This window comes from Felis catus, chromosome F2 (assembly GCF_018350175.1).
Source record: "Felis catus isolate Fca126 chromosome F2, F.catus_Fca126_mat1.0, whole genome shotgun sequence".
Lineage (NCBI taxonomy): Eukaryota > Metazoa > Chordata > Mammalia > Carnivora > Felidae > Felis > Felis catus.
Genome location: NC_058385.1, coordinates 14,061,307 through 14,085,910, shown reverse-complemented (window position 1 = coordinate 14,085,910; position 24,604 = coordinate 14,061,307). Strand labels below are relative to the sequence as shown.

At 40.1% G+C, this 24,604-nt stretch overlaps 1 protein-coding gene across 4 annotated transcripts; it reads left to right on the top strand.

The window, feature by feature from the left end:
* The first annotated feature begins 3,232 nt into the window (after positions 1-3,232).
* On the top strand, positions 3,233-22,369 carry TTPA (alpha tocopherol transfer protein). Of its 4 annotated transcripts, none has more exons than XM_045050147.1 (6): positions 3,390-3,521; positions 4,810-5,028; positions 10,493-10,646; positions 16,006-16,199; positions 17,712-17,822; positions 20,194-22,369. In XM_045050147.1, the coding sequence occupies exons 2-6, from the start codon at positions 4,978-4,980 to the stop codon at positions 20,365-20,367; spliced, it is 684 nt and encodes a 227-aa protein (XP_044906082.1). In that variant the 5' UTR covers positions 3,390-3,521; positions 4,810-4,977; the 3' UTR covers positions 20,368-22,369. The 4 variants fall into 4 exon arrangements, with proteins under 4 accessions (XP_023104331.1, XP_044906082.1, XP_023104332.1 ...); XM_023248566.2 differs by lacking the exon at positions 3,390-3,521 and adding an exon at positions 4,423-4,627; XM_023248563.2 differs by lacking the exon at positions 4,810-5,028 and having other exon boundaries at positions 3,233-3,521.
* Positions 22,370-24,604: the final 2,235 nt, after the last annotated feature.

Sequence of the window (24,604 nt, the reverse complement as noted above, 5' to 3'; positions counted from 1 at the left end):
TCGAACTCACGGACTGCGAGATTGTGACCTGGCTGAAGTCGGACGCTTAACCGACTGCGCCACCCAGGCGCCCCTAAAATAGAAGTTTTAACACATGTTCACTTTTATGTCTGCTGGAGTAATGATTGTACCTCTTTTTGAAAGTTATCTCTTAGCAGTGATAGATAGTATTTATGTCTTTTTTGTGAAGCTGAAAGTCAAATAAATGAATGCATATACTTATGAACGATTATGCGTTAATGAATATTTAATTGCTAAATAATTTCAGAGTAAATAGTAAGCTACTTGTACGAATAGTAACTAACTTTTCCTCTATTTGTTCCTCATGCCATTAGTTCCAAAAACCCCTTTGGAATCTTTGTACCAGAGGACTAGACGGATTTTCAGTAAACATGACAGCTCACTGAAGTGAAATATGCACATAGCAAATTCGAAACGCTTCAGAACAAACATTGAGTAACATCTGAAAATCTGTGTTAAGAATTCTAAAGTTTTATATAGATACAAGATACGTTGTTGAAAGACACAAGCATGGTCTGCGTTATTATTTTTTTAATGTTTATTTAGTTTTGAGTGAGAGAGAGAGAGAGAGAGAGCAAGGGAGGAGCAGAGAGAGAGGGAGACACAGGATCCGAGGCAGGCTCCAGACTCTGAGCTGTCAGCACAGAGCCCAACGTGGGGCTGGAACTCATGAACCTGGAGATCATGACCTGAGCCAAAGTCAGACGCTTAACAGACTGAGCCACCCCGGCGCCCCACGCGGTCTGCATTATTTAACAAGTAATCAAGTTTTAGGGTAGGAGTCTTGCCTTATATGTCTACACCTCTTCTCCAATTTCTTTTCTTCCTCTTTCCGTTGACATTGCAGTCTTTTCTTTAATGGAACTGCAGACACTGAAATTTCTTCATGTTTTGTTACAGGTATCCACTGCTTACCACTGCCATTTCTCCTGGTCATCTGGGCTCCGTGTTGGTTCCGTTTTCACCAAGTTTAATGGCAACCAATCATTGGTCAGTATTCTTTTGCATTTCTCTTATAAGAGTCTCACAGATCCAGAAATAACAGGACATCAAACCCATACATGGCATACTTCCAAAAAAGAATACCACAGCTGTGTCCATGAGCTCTCACTGAAGTTTCTGCCCACTTTCAAAAAAGCAGATGCTAATTTCTAAGAACAAGTAGAAGAATGTGTTGAAAATTTTTGAAAAGGAAAACATGCTGTACATACACTCTTAATTCACTTTTATTTTTTTATTTTTTTTTTAATTTTTATTTTTTTGACGTTTATTTATTTTTGGGACAGAGAGAGACAGAGCATGAACGGGGGAGGGGCAGAGAGAGAGGGAGACACAGAATCAGAAACAGGCTCCAGGCTCTGAGCCATCAGCCCAGAGCCCGACGCGGGGCTCGAACTCACGGACTGCGAAATCGTGACCTGAGCTGAAGTCGGACGCTCAACCGACTGAGCCACCCAGGCGCCCCTTAATTCACTTTTAAACACATTAAACTATTAGAGAAATCTGGCTTCCCTGTATTTCTTTTATTGCGACCCAATACCTTCTTCCCGACCACCCACTTTCTCCTTTACCGGGCAAACTGCCAATGCACCACTAAAGCCAAGCAAATGTCCCCCTTTTAGCGTACCCAGATCTCCAAGAAGAGACCAGTAGCCTTCCTCTGTGTGTTCACGGCACATTCCCAGTACTTGTTTCATATCAGCCTCACACTGATTTTGTAACACCTTGAGACCAATAGCTTTCCATCTCACTCCCAAGTAAAAATCAAAGCTTGGAATCTCTGTCTGTCATTTACATTGTTTTTTCATGGGATTCTGATGATTTACTGTACTGGCTTCCCAGCTCCATCAGACTGGAAGTCACAGCCCGGAGCCCTGCAATCCCAGATATCCCTGGGCCAGCTTCCTCACCTCTTCCAGGGGTTCATCCGAGCATCCCTACAGGTGCTATCGCCCTTCCTTGCTTTGTTTCCCCATAGCACGGATCCCCATCTCTCATACCACAATGTCACTTACTTGTCTTGTTTATTGCCTGTCCCCATCCACAAGAATGAAAAGTCCCGGAAGGCAAGGGTTTCTGTCTGTTTCACTCACAGGTGTATACTCTGCACCTTGAACAAAGTCTGGAAACGCCAGCAACTCAATAACTGTTCTTGTAATGAATGAAATGGCACGGCCTCTCACCACTGTCTCTTAAGGCAAAGATTTGGCTTTGTTTGTTTGTGCAATTCTAGCATCTACCTGGCACATGGCGTAGATTCGGTAAGAATTAGTCTCATGGATTTCCCTGCGGGACGCAGGTCAATTCTAGGACAGCTGCGGCGGGTAGAGATCAAGAAAACGCCAATGTAACGACCTTTCTGGTCCCCACATCTCATCTTCATTACCTGGGCTCACTTGGATGAGGTCATACACCTTTGGCCAGGCCACTGAAAGACTACACACGGTGGAGCCCGGGAAGGGAAGAAGTGCACGGTGTTTAAGACTTGTTTCTTTTTCTTTTTTTTTTTTTTTTTGGCACTTGCTAGTCATCCGTGTTTATCGCTAACAGGATGAAGTATCAAGAACGGAGAAGACTGCCTGGCTTTGGAGGAAGTGGCCAAGTAGGGAGTCTGTTAAGGTGGCATTAGGGAGTGTTTTTTGGAAACCACTGTGGCAATAAAACGTTTTTGAGACGGGAAGTCTGCTTGGAGCTTTAATGCGCGTAAGGAGGGGCGCTCAGTAGTACTTGGGCCGCAGTGCCATCAAACGTCTGTCCTTCCAGCTCCAAGATGAGAAAGTGATTATGAGAGAAAGAGCAAAGGGAGGGAGAGAGAAAGAGACGTGGGAAGGAAGCAAAGGCAAGGAAAGAAGGAGGGAGGAAGGCGGGAAAAGAGGAAAGGGAGGCAGGGAGGGAGGGAGAAAAAGACGGAAAAGTTTCCTCTAGTAGATAGATAGATTTTTATTTATTTATTTATTTATTTATTTTTGGAAAAACATCCAAACTCACGGCAATCAGCGTAGGCGAGCAAACTTTCTGACATCCTCCCTTTGGCGGTGGACACCACGCCTTCCCTCACTGGAGAAAGAACGGCTCGGGTTTCTTGAAGGAGCAGCACCGTGGGGGACACCACGCGGCTCCGGGAGCTGGCGCACACCCTCGCGGCCGCGCGAGGCCGGTCGCGGCCCCGCGGGGCGGGCGGGCGGGCGGGTGGGGGTGCGCGGCCCGCCGCCACCGGGGGAGGGGCCGGAGGGTGGCGCGGCGCCCGCGCTTTTCCCGGCCACCCGGCCCCGGGCGGCCGAAACGGCGGGGCGGGCATGGCAGAGACGCGGCCGGGGCCGGAGCGGGGGCTGCAGCTCAGCGCGCTGCCGGACCAGTCCCCGCTGTTGCAACCCGCCCTGGCCGAGCTGCGGCGCCAGGCCCGGGCGGCCGGCGCTCCGCCGACCCCGCTGCCCCTCACCGATTCCTTCCTGCTGCGGTTCCTGCGCGCCCGGGACTTCGACCTCGACCTGGCCTGGCGGGTAAGCGTGCCTCCCGGCTGCGTTCCCCTCCGCGGGCAGGGCTGGGGGCCCGCCGCGGCTCGGCCCAGACCCCCGCGAAAGCTCGAGTCGCCTGCAGAACCGTGGCGGGAAGGCGCCCCAGACGCGCACCGGGCGGCGGGCGCGGTGGCTGCAGGTGCTCTGAGAAATCCGCGCGGGTCCTGCCAGTTTCTCAGGGTCTTGGAAACGGAAAACCTAGAAAAAGCTGGAGCGCTCTGGGGTGATGGCCCGTTTGACCTCCAACCACTGGAGCTCTGCTCTACATGAGTCTCCCGAACCCATGAAGTTCGGGGCGAATGCCTTTCCTCTCCCTGGCGCCAAGCCGGTGATAGAAACCAAAGTAACAGCTGAGAAGGAGGAAGCCTGGATTTATCACATCTTAGCAGACCACTGCACGTGTGGCCGGGAGTATGGAGTTGCCAGTAAAACTGAAGGTCTGAGGCCAAATTCTAGCCAAAGAGTGCCATTCCTGATCATACTTTGTCAGGACGGTAAAGCAGTCCGGTATCTTTTGAGTGGAAAGGTATGGGACGAGCTGGCTCTTCTGTGTTTCCAGGTTTGCTACAGATAGTTGAGAGAAGGGGTGGTGCGAAGACAGGGATCGAAAAGACAGATGTAACCTTGAGTTCTGTCACTTTGGGCTCAGCATCCTTTCCTGTTAAATAATGGTGAGAAAGCCTAGCCCACTGACTGATTTCGAGAATTGAACGTTAGCCAATCTGGCAGAGAGCCTGACCTAAGAGTAAGCACCCAGCGATTGAACCTGATCTCGCCCTTTTGCCAACTGGCTTGCTCAATGTCGTGTTGCGAGGTGGGCCGCAGGGGACGTATTATAGTACAGAATCGTAAACATGTCTCGGTATGAGTTTTTTGTTGTTGTTGTTGTTAACTAATTTTTAACCGAAAAAGAGCATGGGGGATTTAAAAAATCCGTAAGTAGCAAGGAGTGCAAAGTAAGTTTCTAAAAGTAACTTTCTACGGGAACAAACTTCCCCACCCAAAACCTTCATTTCGTTGGTCGGTTACCCAGAAGCAGTTACTGTTACATGTTTCTCCTTCTGGGTATAGTCTGAGCTCACGCGGCATAGGTATGTGTTTTACGTTTGGCCTTTATTTTATTTTATTTTATTTTATTTTATTTTATTTTATTTGTTTACATAACTTCTCATAGAGATCAGCCTATTTCAGCATGTGTGCATACATTGTATTCTTTTGGGGAGCTGTGTGCAATTCCATTGTATGAATTAATGATATTAACATTTATTAACAGTCCCCTGTTACTGGACATAGGAGTTGTCATCAGCCAGCAGCAATGCCATCATGCATGCTGTTCATTCCTTCAACGATTATTTTTTGAACTGCAATTAGCCTGGCGGTGTACAAAATGCAGTAGATAAGAGACACGGGGTTTCTTCCATCACCAAGTGGACTTTGTCTTATGTCTTTATACATTTGTCTTTGTGCAAAAACAGGAATATATCCTTATAAGGTAAGTTTAGCCCGTACAGTTGCTGAAGAGGTGCATTTTCAATGCTGATGAATGCAACAACTGTCCTTCAAAGTGTTTGCGCTAACTTTATCACTTTTATGCTACAGAATGGTGACTTTTTCTTCCTATTATCACCCACCCTGTACTATCAAACATTATGATGTGTGTCAACCTGCTTGGTGAAAAATTGTTTCTCACTGTAATATGCATTTTTTAAATTATAAGTGAGGTTAATCATGTTTCGTATACTTAAAATTTTTTAATTATTTTCCAGTTAACTGCCTGTTTTTACCATTTGTTAATTCTCTTCCATTTTGTTCACATAAAATATACATATAATTTTTTATTCATAAAATATCTTTATGTTTAAAGAAAATAAGCCTTTCTCCTAGTTTGTTGTCTTTTGACATTGCTTGTACTATTTTTTTTTTTCTCGGCAGAGTTTAAACATTTCTATGTAATCAAATATATCAGTTAGATTGTTCTTTGATTGCTTCTGGGTCTTATAAGCTCTTCTCCTCTCCAAAATTTTCTATAGTAATTTATGACTTCTCTTTTTAATGTTGGAGTTGCTAATCTACTGAGATTTATTTTGATGTTAGGAATGAAATAAGAACCTGACTTTAATTTTGTTTTGTCAGATGTCTACCCAGGTATTCCAACATCATGAGCAATAAACTAAATGCAGCAACTACTAAATACAAACACAACCTTAGGTCCTATGAAGAGTACAGTTCAAATGAGGCATAAACATATAAATGTGTAGAGGTAACTAATAATAAAAAAGTGAATGATTTACCGATTTCATTTTAGCTGCTTTTTAAAAGTAATGTCTAGGGGCGCCTGGGTGGCTCAGTCCGTTAAGCGTCTGACTTTGGCTCAGGTCATGATCTCACAGTTTGTGAGTTCGAGCCCCGCCTCGGGGTCTGTGCTGACAGCTCAGAGCCTGGAACCTGCTTTGGATTCTGTGTCTCCCTCTCTCTCTGCCCCTCCCCCGCTCACGCTCAGTCTCTGTCTCTCAAAAAATGAATAAACCTTAAAAAATAATAAATAAATAAAAGTAATGTCTAAACAAAAGAAGAAATAAAATTTACTCCCAGCCTCTGCTATATATATTATTTCCTGTATTCTTTATTTTCCTGAATTGTTTTCATTGCACCATATCCTTGAGGAATTGGCCGGCAAGACTGTCTAGATCCATTGGATAGGGATCAAGTGTCTGTGAACGTTTTGCCTCACTTTTCTGCCAACTGGAAAGGAAAGGGAAAGGCTTAGAGTGTGAAACTATTTTTTTTTTCATTTTCCACCATAAAAGCAGCTAATTCAACTCAAAGTCCCTTATTTATAATATAAAAACCCCAAAGTTTTAGCATATGAAGAAAGCTTGATAAGCCCCTCAGTTACATTGAAACTTCTCATTATTCTAGTTTTTATGTTTCAAGTTATAATGAATTAATGAGGTTTTTATGATTCTAATAGCTTATGGAGTACCAGGTATTTTGGTAAATAGTGTTTGTGCGGATTATGTCATTATTCACTTTTTTTGGAAGAAACTGAGATGCAGAGAGTAACTAGTCCGAAGTCATTTATTAAGTGGTAGAGCAGGGATCTGAACTTGGCTTGATGTTTGCAGAGCCTATGCTCTCAAGCACAGTACACTTGACCCTTCTGTTTAAAACAATGAACTTAAAACAGCCAACTGTTAACCTTTGCCTGTCCCACATATTCTTGTGAATTCCTGTCTTTTACAAGTGACTAGTTCAGTTCCTTATATTTTTGCTCCGTGTGGCAAGTTTTTTTTATCTTTTAAATATTTTTATGGTTTTCCCAAAGTCTTTGCAGCTTTCAGAATCCAATGACTCTCCCTGCTAATTTCCCTTTCAATGTAGCTTCTTTTGTAAATGTAGCTTCTTTGGTGTTTTCTTCTCCAAAAAATTGGGTGACAGTAGTTACCTCTCAGGATGGTTGTGAGAAGGAATTGAAATGATGCCATTGAACCCTATAAAAGCTGCACAAGCATAGTCCTTATTTTGTTTGAAAGTACGTGAAAAATGTAAGAAGAAACATACTCGATTACAACGCATAGTTAAAATAAACCATAGCTTTTATTTATTTAATGATTCCTAATTGTGGTACAAAAGAGTTGCCTTCCAGTAATGAATATTGACCTGCTTCCAGTTTTCTGTTGTTGTGGGCTTTTGATGATTTGTTTGAGAATTGCTCAGTAGCAGTTTACGTCATTTATATAACTTATTTATATGTCAGCCGGGGTTTTGAATTGATTTATCAATGGAAAAGTAATCGTCAAAGATCCGAGTTTAGATATTTCAATTTGCAAAAGCTGAATGTCCAAGCATAAGAGTGATTTGCACATCTTTACAAAAGCCAGTTTCTCAGGTCTGTGAATTCAGCTGGCTTACTCATGCATTCATTTATTCTTTCATTCAACACATGTACCTATCTCCCTGGTGCCCAGCACTCTGCCGAGATCAATCAGCTGAAGACCCTGCCTCCGTTACCTAACAGATCCCTTTTAATGAGCCTACAACTTCTATGGCTCCATGGTAAATTCGGATCATTCTTTTTATATAGGCGCTGATATGCTGCGTCTAGCGTTTTCCTTGAATCAGTATTAAAAGGACTATTTGTATATCTGAGGGGCCATCGAAGTAATGAGCATTGTAACATGCTTTTAACCTTTGTTCTGATGCCCTCTCAGACAGGAGGAGGAAGAGAAACTCCTAGAGTAGAATGAATATATCAGAATCTACAATGTACCTTTTGTTCTTTCTGCTTTTGGTAGCTGCTATTTAGGTCACCAATTATTTCGTTGTTGGCAGATTTATGGACTTTTTCGTTCTTACCTCTCAGTTTCATTTAACTTGTAGCAACTCTCTTTTTTTAAAACAATTCGGAAGTTTATCAAATGAAGAAATGAGAGGGAGAAAAACAGAAATAGAGAAAGTTGGAAAGACAATACCCGTGCGAGAGAGAAAGGAGAGAGGGGCAGCTGGCACACATAACTTCTCCCTCCCTTCTGTGCATCACGGTATCGCTTCTCCTGTATACGGTCCAACCAGCCTTTCTCGTTCTTCAGCCTTTTCCAGTCACTTACGTTGCCCAAGGGTTGGAATTCCCCCTTCTGCTTGGTGTTTGAATTTGTGTTTGTAGTTTCTCATCCAGAGCACAACAGCTTTGTGATCACACCTGTCATGTTTATTCCAGTGACAATGGATCCGTCCCTTCCTTTCATCTGAACCTCAGCTCCCCATTGCTAGCAGACCTCTTCGAACGCAAAACAAACATGTTGGCATCTTACAAAAATTGAGAACACGGAAAATCGTGACGAGGAAAATTTTAAAATCACAAAGTTTACGTGCATAATTTGATTTTAGGATTCTCCACAAGACACTGGCAATATCTGTTTTACTTGTAAATGCAGAGTAACCATTACTGGTGGTTCTTTTAAAATGGGATTCCTTCACACTTGGCCACAACGTACCATCCAGGCATCCTGTTCCACCCTGAACGCAAATCTCAATTAAAACGTTGATTTTGGGGGCACCTGGGCGGCTCAGTCCATTAAAGATCCGACTTTGGCTCAGGTCATAATCTCACGGCTCGGCTTGTGAGTTCGAGCCCTGCGTCTGACTCTGCTGACAGCTCAGAGCCTGGAGCCTGTTTTGGATTCTGGGCCTCCCTCTCTGTCTGCCCCTTCCCCGCTCATGCTGTGTCTCTCTCTCAAAAATAAATAAACATTAAAAAAATTTTAAACATTGATTTTTGTTGTTTTTCTATTACTAGAAAGAATAGTAGTGGTATAGAGATGTTCCTTTGTATCTTTGATTTAGCCCATGTTTTTGAAGGAAAAGAAAATGAAACCAAAAAATCCTAGTTACCTTTAACATAAACCTGCACTAAGATACTTGGATGAGCAATATAAATCCAAATAACTCCCAATTATCACAACAGCAGTGGTAACCACCACTCATTATGCCCGTGTATGATTTAACCCTACCGGGCAGATATAGAGAAAACAAGACTCAAGGGAGTTAAATATTTACCCAAGATCACACAGATAACGAATGGTAGAGTTAAGATTTTTCTGAAGCAGCAGCCTGGGAATTTAACTTTTCACTACAAAACATGGCTTGTATGATGCAGCGGTTACTGACAGGTTAGCTCCAAGGAATGCAAGCATTTTACTCTGTTCATTGTTGTAACTCAAGCCCCTACACAGTGTGTGGAACATTGTAGATGCTCCCAAAATATTTGTGGAGCGAATTTGTTTGGTTTCTCTTCTTCCTTGTTTCAGAAAGGACTAAACGTGGATGTTTCAGTTATCTATCGCTGAGTAACAAATCACCCCAAAATTTAGTGGCTCAAACCACAACTATTTATTTGTCTGTGATTCTCAACGTTTATTTATTTTTGGGACAGAGAGAGACAGAGCATGAACGGGGGAGGGGCAGAGAGAGAGGGAGACACAGAATCGGAAACAGGCTCCAGGCTCTGAGCCATCAGCCCAGAGCCTGACGCGGGGCTCGAACTCACGGACCGCGAGATCGTGACCTGGCTGAAGTCGGACGCTTAACCGACTGCGCCACCCAGGCGCCCCTGTCTGTGATTCTCTAATTTGGGCAGGGCTGCGTGGGGCTCATCTCCGCTCCACATTGCATCAGATGGGAACTTGGCTGAGATCAGACTGAGAATGGCTCTGGTTGTCCAGTGTCTCTCTCCACCTAGACTTACCATTTGGCAATCTTATTCTTTTTTTTTTTAATTTTTAATGTTTATTTATTTTTGAGAGGGACAGAGACAGAGTGTGAGCATGGGAGGGGCAGAGAGAGAGGGAGACATAGAATCTGAAGCAGGCTCCAGGCTCTGAGCCGTCAGCACAGAGCCCAACTCAGGGCTCAAACTCATTAGCCAAGCAGTAAGATTGTGACCTGAGCTGAAGTCAGATCTTTAATGGACTGAGCCACCCAGGCTCCCCTTAGTAATCTTATTCTTATGTGATATCTTGATCCCAAAAAGCAAACACAGAAAGTCCCAGACTTCCTAAACTAGCACAGTGTCACTTCTGCCAAAGCAAGATGTAAGACCAGCCCAGATTCAGGGAGGAGGAGGAGGAGGAATCAAATGGATCCCACCTTTGATGGGACGAATGGCGCATGTGTACCAGGAGGGGTGGGTATTTGCAGCTGGTTTTGGAGACTACCGGCCATAGGAGACAAATGAAAATTACTCAACTCTGAATTTGTGGTGAAGTCTTATCACCTGAGATCCTTGATGAAGAGAACTTTAATTTTTACAGCTAAAAAAAAAAAAAAAAAATACGCCAGATTACAATCCTGACATAATGGATGGAAGGGGCCACACATAATGCCAAGGCTTTGCTACCATTTTTACGAAGTGCTTACCAGGTATGTTATCTGTAGACAATTTTTATTTTATTTTTCAGTTACTGAAAAACTATTATAAGTGGAGGGCAGAATGTCCAGAAATAAGTGCCGATCTACGCCCTAGAAGTATCCTTGGCCTTCTGAAGGCCGGTTACCTTGGAGTTCTGAGAGCCAGAGATCCCACAGGCAGCAAAGTTCTTATTTACAGAATCGGTAAGTCACACGTAGTACTTTTTCTCTTTTTCTTTTTTTTTTCTTGACTGCCCTATTGAAAGCTTTAATGAGTCCATTTTTAAGAATTCAGCTTTTTAGGTTTTCACTTAGGTTTAATTAAGATTCTAATGTCCCTCAAATATAATAAAACTGGCAATTGTGAGAAAATTAAAAACCAGTGAAAATCTTACTTCCATTCTTCCACACAGTCAACTGTACAAAATAAGAGAGAAAGCAAACAGAGTAGAGAAATAAGGAAAAAAGGTGAAAACATCAAGGTAAAGGCTGTAAAAAGTACTCAGTAGGAAATCCAAATAAGAATTCTGAACTGTAATAATGCCGCATGAGAGCATGGATTTTGTCTGTTCAGTGTGTCCCAAACACTGAAACCAGGGCCTAATACTTAAATACTTCTGGAGTGAGTGAATGGCTAGTGGGTTAACCCCCCAGGGCTGGGGAGGCAGGAGCCCCCTCTCTGGGATGAGAAAGGAGCATTCTCGGGTAGTCGGAAGACAGTGTCTTCCACATGGCCCTCTTGTCACATCTTCCCCCTTTTCACATCAGGCCTTCCTGGTATTTTCCGTAGGTTGGTGACTGCCCCTTCCTTTGACCTTTGTGTGGCTAAAAATGGTGCGTAACAGAGGACTCACATGGCCCCCGGCATTGTCCCTTGGCCCAGTGGGAAGGACAAAGATAATGCATAGTTCATGAGGCGGATGTCATGAATTATAAGCTTACAAAAACTTTTGCATCTGAAAATATTCTAGGGAACTTTAAAATATCTACAGATTTGCTTTTTCTGCCTGATTATAGGTAACTCAACTGTTACCTGTAACTCCACTGTTTATGATCTTGCAAGAAGACACTGCATTCAATTCTTTAGGGTATCAGAAGATGGGATAGAAGGATTCCAGTTTTCTCTCCAGCTTACGTATTGAGTACACCTGGGTCAATCGTGAAGCTGTTGTCTATAAAGCAGACATCACAATGTCTGTCCTGTCTTCTCGTCGCCCCTCCAGTGTTCTAGGAAGATGAAGGACGTTCCCCAAGTTATTTAGGGGTAGCGTTGCCAGAGTTAAGATAGTATCCTTGTTTTGTATAGCAAGTAAACATACATTTTATGAAAATATGGTGTGCCCAGTTCGCATTTGAATTTCAGATAAACAACGAATAAGTTTTTAGTATGCATGGGGCACACTTACGTTAAAAATTACACCCTGATCATCTGAATTCCAGTTTTCACAGGGAGTCTTATATTTTATCTGCAGTGCTAGTTGGAGGTCCCAGGAATATAAAGCTGAAACCTGCAGGGGATTCTTTCTGCAAGTGTCCTGACTGTACTGCCTGGCTGGAGTTTGTTTTTTGGTTTTTGTATTTTTTTTGTTTTTTGGGTTTGTTCATAAATTACCTGGGGGCAAGTTAAGAAGTACAAATGACACCTTGAAAGTAAAAAGCAAATGTACTACTTTGATCATAAGTACCTTAACACTGGGGGCACCTGGCTGGCTCAGTCAGTGGAGCCAGTGACTCTTGGTCTCGGGGTTGTAAGTTTGAGCCCCACACTGGGTGCAGAGATTACTTAAAAATAAAATCTTTAGGGGCGCCTGGGTGGCTCAGTCAGTTGAGTCCTGATTTTGCACTCACGGCTTAGAACCTGCTTGGGATTCTTTCTCTCCCTCTCTCTCTCTCTCTCTCTGCCCCTCCCCTGCTCAAACACACACACTCTCTCTTTCTCTTGCTCTCAAAATAAATAAACTAAAAAAAATTAAAAATAAAGCCTTTATAAAGACATACATACATATATACCTTAACAGTGAATCAATAGTCTTCTATTGCTTAGGGAGGGTTTCTTGTAGTACATTAATAGTTAAGTACACTTTTTAACTAAAAGAGATTTTAAAGTCAAGAAAACATGTAGGTCAGTGATGGTCAGGGCAGCAAGGCATGTAGCAAATTTCCTGTGTGTTATGTAGCATAAGACGTTATTCTAGTGTGAAAAGGAGAATCAGGAGAGGTTTAGGAGTAAAATGAAAGGATAGAATAAAGAGTTATGAATTTCTTCAACTTAACTGAATTAATGGGAGGAACTAAAGGAAATCTGTGGTAGAGGGTTTGGGACATTAGCATCACCCCCTTTGCCTAGGTATCATGTCTGCAGTAAACGCAGTGACAAAATGTACAGAGCCTTTTCGCCACCCTGTCAGGGCAATACAAGGTGAAACTCAGTTTTTGCCATCATTAGCTCACAAGCCAGAGCATATCATTTTATGCTTTTGGGACCCACTACTATACCCCAGCAGCAAAAATACAATTAGCAGTGACTGTTAACTTTGACCGTGGCGTAGTTCTTAGGAATACAAGTTCTACAGCACATTGACCAGGTTGGAACTCCAGCTCTGCTACTTTCTAGCTACATGGGAAGTCGTACCTGTAATCCCATTTTCTCATCTGTCAGACGGGCATAGTAAAAACCCATCTCACAGGGTTGCTGTGAGCGTTAAATCTCGTAATATATACGAAATATAATTAGAACGTTACCTGACATATAAGAAGCACTCGATAAATGTTAGATAGATGCTGAAAAAGGAATTCGAAATCTAAGGCATGTTTTTCTTTTGCCTCAAAGAAGCTTCGAGCCTAGACCAGTGCTATCCAGTGGAATTTTCCATAATGATGCAATTGTTCTGCAATAGCCACTAGCCACATGTGACTATTGAGCACTTGAATGTGGCTTTTGCAACTAAGAAACTGAGGTTTTAATTTTACCCAGTGGTAATTAATTTAGGTTTAAATAGCCACACGTGGCTAATGGCTACCGTATTGGACAGCACAGGTCTAGACAACTATGTCGGTGAGCTCAGAAATTTAGGTCAGCTACTATTTTCTTAACTGCAGACTTTCAATCATTCTGCTCCTAGTTTTCACCGTGGTAGCTTTCTGCCAATGTCTGAAGTAGTATATTATATTTGAGCTGGGTTATCCATGAATTGATTATTCAAATTCTTACCAGGCAGCTGAGGCTCTTAAAAAGCAAGGGGCAATCCTATTGTGCCTACCTGGGAATACTTCTGATGGCCTCTTCTCCATATATCTTTGAATTTTTCTTTGCTAGTAGACACTCCCCATCAATATTTAAATCTGTTAAGGGTCAGCCATCCAAAACAAAGCGAAAACTCCTCCTCAATCCCACCAGACCCTCCAGCCTCGGCTCCAGCTATCTCCCCACTCCTCATTCTCGGCCAAACATCTTAAATTAGTGATGTTCACCATCTGTATTTTCTCAGTTTTTCACAATTGCTCTCAAGCCACCCTGGCCTAATTTCACTTCCACCTCTGTGCTGAAATGACCTTAACAAATCATCAGTGGCCTTCTTTTCACCAAATCTAATGGACATGTTCGGTTCTGTTTGACTTGATCTCTCAACACAGAAAACCACTTCCTCTTACTTGAGATATCCTCTTTCCCTGGCTTTTCTGATGCCACATTCTCCTGATGTTTTCCTGGCTTACCTCCTTCTTAGTCTCCTTTGCTGGCACCACCTATTCTATGACCCTTTAAATTCTGAAATTCCTTAGGGTATTGGCCTCAACCTCCTGTTCTGATGCTACTTCCTGCATAGACCTAAGACAATCCCTATTGTGCTGTCTCACCCCCATATCTCCTGTCCCCAGGGACCCATACAACCAGCTCCTTGTTCCGTCTGTATCCAGTTAGATGTCTCTCAGTCACCATTTTTACATGTCCAAAAGTATGTATGATCTTTTCCTCCCCAAACATCTCTCTTCCACTGTTTTCTATCTCAGTAAATGGTACCACCATTCTACCCAGCTGTCCAAGCCAGAAACTGGTGCTTTGAAACTTTGCCATTACTTACTCATGAATCTCCCCCCCGCCTCTTTTTAATTTGTTTTGTTAGACACTCCATGGAACCTTCAATATGAAGACTTACATCTTTTTCCGCGTTGGGACATTTTTCTCTACTGTTACTCCCCTTTCCTCTATTCCCCATTCTCTGCATTATTACCTTCCAGAACTCTAATTAGTTGGATGTTGAAACTTCTGCTAGCTGCCTGTCGCCAGCTGCATGAGTCTTTTGATACATACATATCAATTCTTGGCTCTTTTCAGAGAATTCCTCAGCTTGGTATTCCAAACCATTATCCACTCGTTGGCTTTGTCTTTTCTGCCATTTGTCCCTTCAGCTGAGATTTGCTTGAATTGCCATCTTTTTATTTCCAAGATCTCAGCTGATTCTTTCAGATAATATTCTGTCCTGGGGCGCCTGGGTGGCTCAATCAGCTAAGCATCTGACTCTTGGTGTTGGCTCAGGTCACAACCTCACGGTTTCTGGGTTTGAGCCACACATCTGGCTCTGCACTGACAGTGCAGAGCCTGCTTGGGATTCTCTCTCTCTCCTTCTCTCTCTGCATCTTCCTTGCTTGTGCTCTCTCTCTCTCAAAATGAATAAATAAACTTAAGTAACAACATGTTCTTATAATAGCCTGCATTATTCTTTTTTTCCCCTCACAAACTATTTTGCTTCTTTTTAATGTCTCTTGCTTTATTAACTGTTTTCTTGCGTTGTAGTGCCTTTATCTATTGAGTGTGACTCCCTTCTTCCTTGAATGTGTATATTTTTAAAAATTCTTATAATACTGAATGACTGCGTATCTTCTTTTAAGATCACCTGTCTGTTACTGCCATTTCTCCTTGCCCTGGCCTGCCCAGGGATGGTAGGGGAGGGGAGAAGACTAGAATGTCAGTTAGTCTTCTAGTTGTTTCCCCTGGGTGTGGGCAGCTACTGGAGTGCTTCCCTGTGTCTTTTCCAAAGCCCACACTTAGTGTTCTGGCCTGTTCAGACATGACGGCTATGTGCTGTTGCTACTGAGGAGTGTCTGAGACATCAGCCTGCCAATCTGCTGTTCACACATTTCCCTTAGCAACCTCTTTGGTTACTACAGGGCTCTAGTTACTCCTTATAAGGCTTTATCACCCAAAAGCTTTTCTCATTTCCAATACCTCTGAGCTTGGAGCATACCTGGGGGCATTCTCATCTTCAACCACAGCTGTCTCCTGCATGGGGTGGGCGTAGTTTCATCTGGCAGTCAAATCTAGCCTGCAAGCATTCTCTTTTCCCCCATGCTTTTAACATCTGTTCTTTGCTAGGGATCTGAGGGTGGAGGGAGAAGCAGGAACATGTTTTTAGATCTATTTGATCTATTATTCAATCCATGATCATTGTACATGTTTTTATTTCTACTGGTCTTTTAAGTCTTGAAAGAATTGGTTTCCCTTTGTAAATCTTCCTGAGTTTTTCCACTATGCTGAGATATACTATTTAAAAATTTTCTTTTTTAGCACAATGGGACCCAAAAGTTTTCACAGCTTATGATGTTTTCCGTGTAAGTCTAATCACATCCGAGCTTATTGTAGAGGAGGTAGAAACCCAACGGAATGGTATCAAAGCTGTCTTTGATCTAGAAGGCTGGCAGTTTTCTCACGCTTTTCAAATTACCCCATCGGTAGCCAAGAAGATTGCTGCTGTTCTGACAGTAAGTGTATATTTTAACTCTTTGGGATAAATTTGTAAGGGATGGTGCATTTATCAGAAAATTAAATAAAAGTTTTTAAATGATACACATAATTCAATGACGCTAAGAGGAAGTAAAGGGTGATTAATTCATGAAACAAAGAACGTTGCAAGAAACCAAAAATACGTTCAAAATTAGTAACCACAGAATTTATACATTTAAACAACAATGTGGTGATTTTCTCTTTTTGTTATTAAATTTTTCTTCCTAAATTAAAAGATTGACTCAACACAATATTTATAGCAATGGCACAGTAGAATGTAACATTCTTGGTAGGTATAAATTGATGCAGTTCTTTCAGAAATTAAAAGATTTTTAAGATGGCCATCATCTAATACTACTTTCGGGGGCCTAGCCAAGGAATAATCTTAAATACGGTAAAGACTTGGTATATACTATGTGCCAGGTACTTTGTTAAGTGTCTCAAGTGCATTACCATTGAATGGCCAAACGAGCCTATGACTATTATTTTCCCACTTTACAGATTAATTAACTGTATCGGAGAGGTCACAATGCCCAAGCACACACATTTTGTCAGTAAAGAAGCAAGAATTCCAGGTCAGGTCATCTGAATGTAAGAGTTGTGCTTATTGCCTTATGTAAATGAAGACAGTTGCTTTGGCATCAATTTTTATAGACGAAAATTAGAAAACAGCTTATTAGTGCAGTAACAGGAAAATGGTTCCTTAAATTATGGTACATCCATTTAATAGATTATTGCAATGATATTAAAACTCATGGTGTGTAAAAAAAATTGTATTGTGTCAATAAAACAAAACAGGTGCAAATTATTTAGAGACCATATTGGCAATTATGTTTAAAATAAAATTATTCACAGAAAGAATCTGGAAGGAAAAGCTCCAAATTGATAACACATCTTTGTTATCATGGATAGGAAAGCTATGGATAGGAAAAAAATTTTTTTTTATGACAGAAACTTGGGGAGACAAATCAGTACATTAACAACACATTTTGGGTAGGAAAACTATTGATGAAGTGTTTTTTATTTATCCTTAACTTTCTAAATAAACTTGTGTTACTTTGATGTGAAAGACTTAACCTGGGTTAAAGGTTTACAAGTGTGTGTTTATTCTTTCAACTTCTATGAAGTTTTAATTATTTTCTCAAAATAAAAATTAGGAGAAGATGGTTAACTATAAATATCCAAATGAAAGAACATGTATACGTGATTAGGGAAGATACTTTCTGTGTCTTACTTACAAAAGATGTAGATGGGTCTTAACATACTTAGTCTAAGCTGTAAGGTGAAATCTTTTTTAGAGATTTTCCTTACTCTAGCGACTGTGAACTGGAAAGGAGGCTATTGTATTGATACAATACATAATTCTGAAAATAAAATCCCATTTTAGGTCCTGCATGCACTAGGTATAGCAAGTGTTCAAAGAATGGACTGCTCGATAGGAATATATGTTAATTTATGCTTTGTTATTAACATTTTTCTATTTTCAAAAGGATTCCTTTCCATTAAAAGTTCGTGGTATCCATTTGATAAATGAGCCAATAATTTTTCATGCTGTCTTTTCCATGATTAAACCATTCCTGACTGAAAAAATTAAGGAACGGGTGAGTAAAAAACATATTCAAGTCACTATTCTTCTGTAGCAGACATTCCAATCCTTTTTTTGTTTAAGGATTGCTTTATTATCTCCCCTCCCCTCCTCACAATTAACCCAGTGTTGTAAGTATTTGTCTAACAAACCAACTGCTTTTATAAATTAAAATTCCTTTTTAATTTTGAAAAACCAAGTTAGTGAGATTGGAGAAACTGGGCCTCTCGTTCATTGCTAGTGGCAGTGCAAAACGGCATATTCCCTCTAGAGGGCAGTGTGGTCATAGTTACCAAAATCACAGTCCTTGCACTTCTGGGATTTTATCCCACAGATCTACCAACACATTAACAAAATTACGTGTACGAGAGCATTCACTGCAACAAAAGATTGGAAACCACCAAGTGTTCATCATCGGGGAACTGGTTATATAAACAGACACATCAACTCAATAGAATATGATATAATTTGCAGGATGTATTGTAAAGTGAAATAAGGAAACGAAGATAGCTTTTATAGTATGCTACCTTCTGTATAAAAAGGGGAGAAATCAGAATCTCTGGTTACAGCTGCATTAAAAGGATATACAAGAAAGCAACCTAAATGGTTACCTAAATGGTAGCAGAGGCGGATGAGGTGTGAGTAGGGACCAGGGCATCTCATTGTGTATCTTTTATCTTGTTTTGATTTCTAGCCATATGAATGTGTTATCTGTGCAAATAAAAAATAAATGTATTTAAATTAGACATGCATGACTGAAAATCACAGTACCCAAGGTATGTGACTTGATGTCATGTTAGTTAAAGCAAAACGATTTGATTGTTTTTGTTTTTGTCTTCTTTTTTGACCTATCCTGTGGAGGCTTATCTGAGGTGACTATCTAATGTCTTTTAGGAGTTTTTCAAGTATCAAAAATAAAATCTGAGTTCCCAAGAATGGCAACCACTCTTCTACATTAATCTGTAAAGGATGATTTGTAGAGGTTATTCAGTAGGAATTTCTATCTGTCTTCAAGAAGAACCACACCTATGAAGATGGCCACTTTTCATTCTAGTATTTTTAGAAAAGTCAGTTTTGGGGTGTTCATTATTGTCCCTCTTCAGCGTAGCTTCATAATGGCTGACCACCTTCTGTTTCACTCTAAAATGTCTAAAAATAAGTATTTCTATTTTGGGGTATATTCTGGACAAATAAAAGCAAAAATAACAATACACTCAACCTAACAAATAGGAGAATATGAGCAAAAAAGAAAGAAAAATAAAAAATTGAGAAGGAGGTGAAGCATTTCGGTGAAAGTTAATTGACATGAAATGGACTTGCCACAATTAGAGAAGTGGGGACCCAGTCCAGCCCTTCTCCTCCCATTCAACCTTTTGCCAATACCCTATGAATGTTCTTATTTGGCCCTTCCTGAGGAGATAGGAGATTTTCTTTTCAATGAGCTGATGATATTTTAAACATTTCAGAAGAAGCCAAGAATTGGGGCTCTGAGGTTCCTGAGGAATTTGTTTTATTCTTCTAATGCACAGATGAACATTTTACCCTAGCAGATGGAAAAAGGGTACTTATTTGTTTCTAGCAACATGTGCTAAAGGTTCTAAGTCTTTATTTTAACTTCATGGCATTATATGATCAATTTTTATAGTTTAAAGTATTTGAAAATTTAAGGTTCTCCACCATAATTGTCTCTTAATTCTTTAATAGCCAATTTAATAGCCATTAATTGTACCACATAAATTACTCCCCACATACATAGCTGTGTGTGCAGATATATGCTTTTATTTCATATGAACTGATACCAAGTAGCACATTTTTTTATCATCTATAGAAGAGTCTCAAGATGTTAGATGTTTTGAATCACATGTACATTAGGGAACAGAATGTATAAAATAACTTTATTTAGAGTTAAAAAAAATCTATTTTTTAAAGTTTATTTACTCAAGGGCTGGGGGGATGGAGGGGCAAAGAGAGAGGAAGAGAGAGAATCCCAAGCAGGCTCTCTGTTGACAGCATGGATTTCACGAATGGTGAGATCATGACCTGGGCCGAAATCAAGAGTCACATGCTTAACCGACTGAGCCACCCAGGTGCCCCTAAAAATCTATTTTTGAAAGAGGATAGAAGATCTTTTTATAAATCTTATATAGTTATCAGAATACAAACATGTATAAAAAACAGTAAGATGATTAGACTCATAAGCAACACAATACAAACTTAAGTAAAATTCTTACATAAGAAGAGAAATAAAGGGCATAGTGTCTATTCATGCTCTTCTATCTTGAAAGTCATTAGAGTACCTTATTTTATGGTATTGATTTTACATTAGAAATGCATCTAGTAAACTGAGAGGCTGGGGCATATCTTCTCAAACATTTTGGCTATTTCAGATTCATATGCATGGGAACAATTACAAACAAAGCTTACTTCAGCATTTCCCAGATATTCTTCCTCTGGAATACGGTGGTACAGAATTCTCCATGGAGGACATTTGTCAGGAGTGGACAAATTTTATAATGAAGTCTGAAAATTATCTCAGCAGCATTTCACAGATCAATCAATGAGAAGAAGTTATTTAATGTGAATATTAAATATACATGAGTGAGATCCTACCTGGTTACATGAATGAAAGAAAAATAATCTTTTTAAACTAGTTAATGCTTGTCTGATTGATCTTCTAAAATGTAAAACTCTTCTGACATGAGCAACATGGGGATTTGGGAAACTGCTTTTTAAATGCATTTTATCTTTCAGGTAGTTAAATGTTAATACTTCTTGAAAGCATAGAAGAGATTCCTAGTTTTTGTACTTGAAGTTATCTCTTAAAGTAGCTATTCATGTTCACCTTTGTATACTTCTGAAAAGTTTCCTTTTAACCAAGTTATTTGACTACATTGGTTTAGGAATAAGTGTACTACAAATAGTCCATGAAAAAGAAGTATTAGTACAAATCATCTGATGATAAAAATCTGTCAACATCCATTATGGGTGGGTGTCAGATGAGATTATAATTCAGATTAAAATCTGAATACAGTTTTACAGAGTTATTTCTATGGGCCAGCAAGACCGTTTATCTCAGGGAGGTTCTATTTCAGCATAATTTGCACAATAGAAAATTTTGATTGAAGAGTCTAGATACCATAAACTATTGTATGTAGCATCTAGAGGTCTCTGAAATTACTCATGTTGACAAAATTGATAATCAAAAATAATTTAGGAAATATTTTAGGTATAGCTGATGGCTTCTTAATACTATTTCTGCATTTTCAAACAAATCAAGAACGTAATTTTGACTTCTGTTTTTAGTTATCTTATCAAGACCACACAGAGACTTAGAAATGGAGTAATACTTAGTAGTCATACATGGACTCTATTTTTAATTGAACAATAACACAACTACACAAAGGAAAGGAAATGTTTACATTTTAAAAATCACTGTCAGTTACACCTGGAACTTTTCAGATTATGTATGAAACAATTTAACTTTTAATATATATCAGAATATTCTAGAAAAATTCTATAATTCATATTTACTTTAAAAAATCAGTAGTTAAAATGTGCTGTTTATATTATAGCTTATGTCACAGAATATTTCATTTATTAAGAAAGATACAATGTCAATATAGCTTTCAATTTATGACACAGTGTTTCATAATTTTTAAATTTTATTTTAAGTTTGAAAAGAAAAAAACACAGCGCAAATTTGTTACACATTTGTTCAACTTTAATCATGCAATAGTATCTTTGTGAAAGGATATATGAAGGGTATTTTTCTTTATAAGAAAATTATTCTAATCAGGTGAGCTGATAATTTTAATTCTCTGTACATATGTCTATGAAAAAATTGAGAGCAACTGTGAATGTTCATTAGAGAACAAATTTTGATTTAGCATTGGGAAGCTAACTTTACATTATAATTTTTATTAAAAAATTAGATTGTGCCTGTTTTCTAAAAAAAAATCATAAAGACTTCCTTACAAAATTATATAATTCACAAAATTGTATGATTAAAAATAATAGCAGAATAAAATCATTGAAAAACAATAAACAATAACAACAACAAAAAGCTCTGGTTTACCCAACTTTTATTTTTCTATAAAGGAGGTTTATATCCGAGTTCCACTTCATTTACGTTTGGATACTTAAAACACTTACTCATGACTCTGTGAAGGAATGATTACTTTAGCACGTGAATAAAGGATAGTATTTAAAAATGTTGTTTAAATGTGATTCGCTGGTGATGTTATTAACAGTAAATAGAATTCAAATATGTCAATCAGTAGAAGTGCATTTCATGATGGTACTGTGACATATTTTTTTAAATGCAGCAATTCACTGAAGAACATGAAAAGAACAAGGCGAAATGAGCAGGCAATTTTATAAGGTGGCAGGATAAATAACTATCAAATTGTCTATGTTACTAAGTTACTGTATATTACTTTACTGTAATTGCACCAGAAGTGCCTTTTACAAGGTTAACTCTAACATTGCTCATTATGTTACTGAGCTGCACAATAATTTGTGTGAATATTGTTCAAAAATAATAAAGATCTTTTACATAAGCTATAGCTGTTTCTTTCTCATTTTTAAATATAAATATTAGGCATTCATTTTCAAAAATTAGTTTTCCTTACAGGTAAGCTTAGGAAAAACTTACCAAATCTGGTCGTCCAGTACCCAAAGGCTAGTTTTCCTTTGTCAGTTTTCATTGCAGGCTGGTTTTCCCGGCTGCTTAGCTCAGCATTATCTTCCTAATGCCTTTGGCTGTGCTTAAAGGGACCACAAGCCAATTTCATGAAACTAAGCCATGCAGACTTAAAGAAGTTAAAACTTCTAAGTGAAAAAAGAGTGTGCTACTTAATCAGATAATTTAATTTTGAAACCAAATCTGCTGTTAGCCTGGATCATGACTTTGTCAAACTATATATTTTTCTTTTTTTTTTTTTAATTTTTTTTTCCAACGTTTTTATTTATTTTTGGGACAGAGAGAGACAGAGCATGAACGGGGGAGGGGCAGAGAGAGAGGGAGACACAGAATCAGAAACAGGCTCCAGGCTCCGAGCCATCAGCCCAGAGCCTGACTTGGGGCTCGAACTCACGGACCGCGAGATTGTGACCTGGCTGAAGTCGGACGCCTAACCGACTGCGCCACCCAGGCGCCCCAAACTATATATTTTTCTTATGGAAATAACACTGAAGTCATACAGCACATATTCTCTTTGCCACTCACCTGAATGAAGCCTAGAGCTCACGGAACAGGTCAAACATACAAACCAGCCCAAAACTCAGCACACTAGTAGCATGATGTTGTCTGAAACCCTCCTTACTGGCCTTACATGTTTGTTGAATTTTGCCACTCTCAGAGGCTGTGGAGGAAGTAGGAGTTACAAAGGAAGAACTAGAAATGATGGTAATAAAATTAGGATTGGCAGCCGTACGTCTCCACTAATTTTCTGGTTAGCAAGCACACACCATCCTCCTCCTGCCCCCACACCCAGTATTCACTTGACCACTCCCTTCTCTATCCGAGTTGACCACATTCATCCATTAACTATGTACTTTTGGTAACACTGTACACGGACTTAGTATTATAGTGAACAGAAAACTTAACTAGATGCTACCTAGAAGAGAGAAAATATATCTCCAAAACAGGTGAAGTGCAGTATAGTGTAAGCGTTATTAGAAGGGTTCCAAGAGAATGCTTTGGCAGGAAGGATCATTTCTATGTGGGGTAACTGAGGATGTGTTCTTAGATGAGGTACAATTTGAAGCTTTAAGAATTGACCGCCCTAGAGAACAATGAAAACTGAAGACAGGAAAGATATTCCAAGAAAAGAAATAGCATGAGCAAAGACTTAGAGATGAGAAAGAATAGGCCATGTCTGAGAAACAGTAAATAGTCCTGTTTTGGAGGGAGGGGATGGGAACAGGAGAGTGAGCCTGTCTGGGCTGACAGCTCAGAGCCTGGAGCCTGCTTCCGATTCTGTCTCTGTGTGCCTCCCCCGTTTGTGCTCTGTTTCTCTCTCTCTCTCTCAAAAATAAATAAACATTTAAAAAATTATATAAAAAATGAAAGATGCACGTGACACAAAATATGGGAGGCCTTGAACACCCACTGAAAGGCACTCAAATGTATGGATTACTTAGTGCCAGACAAAACATGAGATTCAATTCAATCTTTGCTGAAAAAAAAAAAAATGGCCCATTTTTACAGAAGAGAAGTGAACTCTAAAAGTGTCTGTACCTGGCTCAGGATCACAGAGCTAGTAAATGCCAGCATCAGACCGAACTTGGCTGGCCTTGCTGTGAAGTCCACACCCTCCACGACACCACCATGCTCCTCACAGACCCAGTTCCACAGGTCACCAGACTCTACCAATCCTACTTGGAAATGTCTGGCCCTGACCCACTTCTAAGGTTAATCACCTCTATCAGACCTGCTGTAATAGCCCACATTTGACTACCAGTTTCTCATTATTCCTGACCTGACGTTCCCCTTCCGCTGTTGCCAGAGTTACGTTCTGCAAGATTTTATTACCTGAACTTTGAGACAGCAGCGCTGGGTGTATGGGAAACTGCTAATTGGCACCCGAGGCCTCTTACAACCAGTCCCAACCTGTTCTTCCATTCTCGCTCTAAACCCCACCTATACTGTCGGCACGCATCCTTTTCACCACTTTGAAACTCTCACCCTCTCCACACAGGACATCTCAGTATCAGTAGCAAGGGAGGTGGGGAGGGAGGGAGGGAGGTAAAATGTGCGTGTTCTGTACTTTGAACCTTCACTCTCATTGCTTCTTC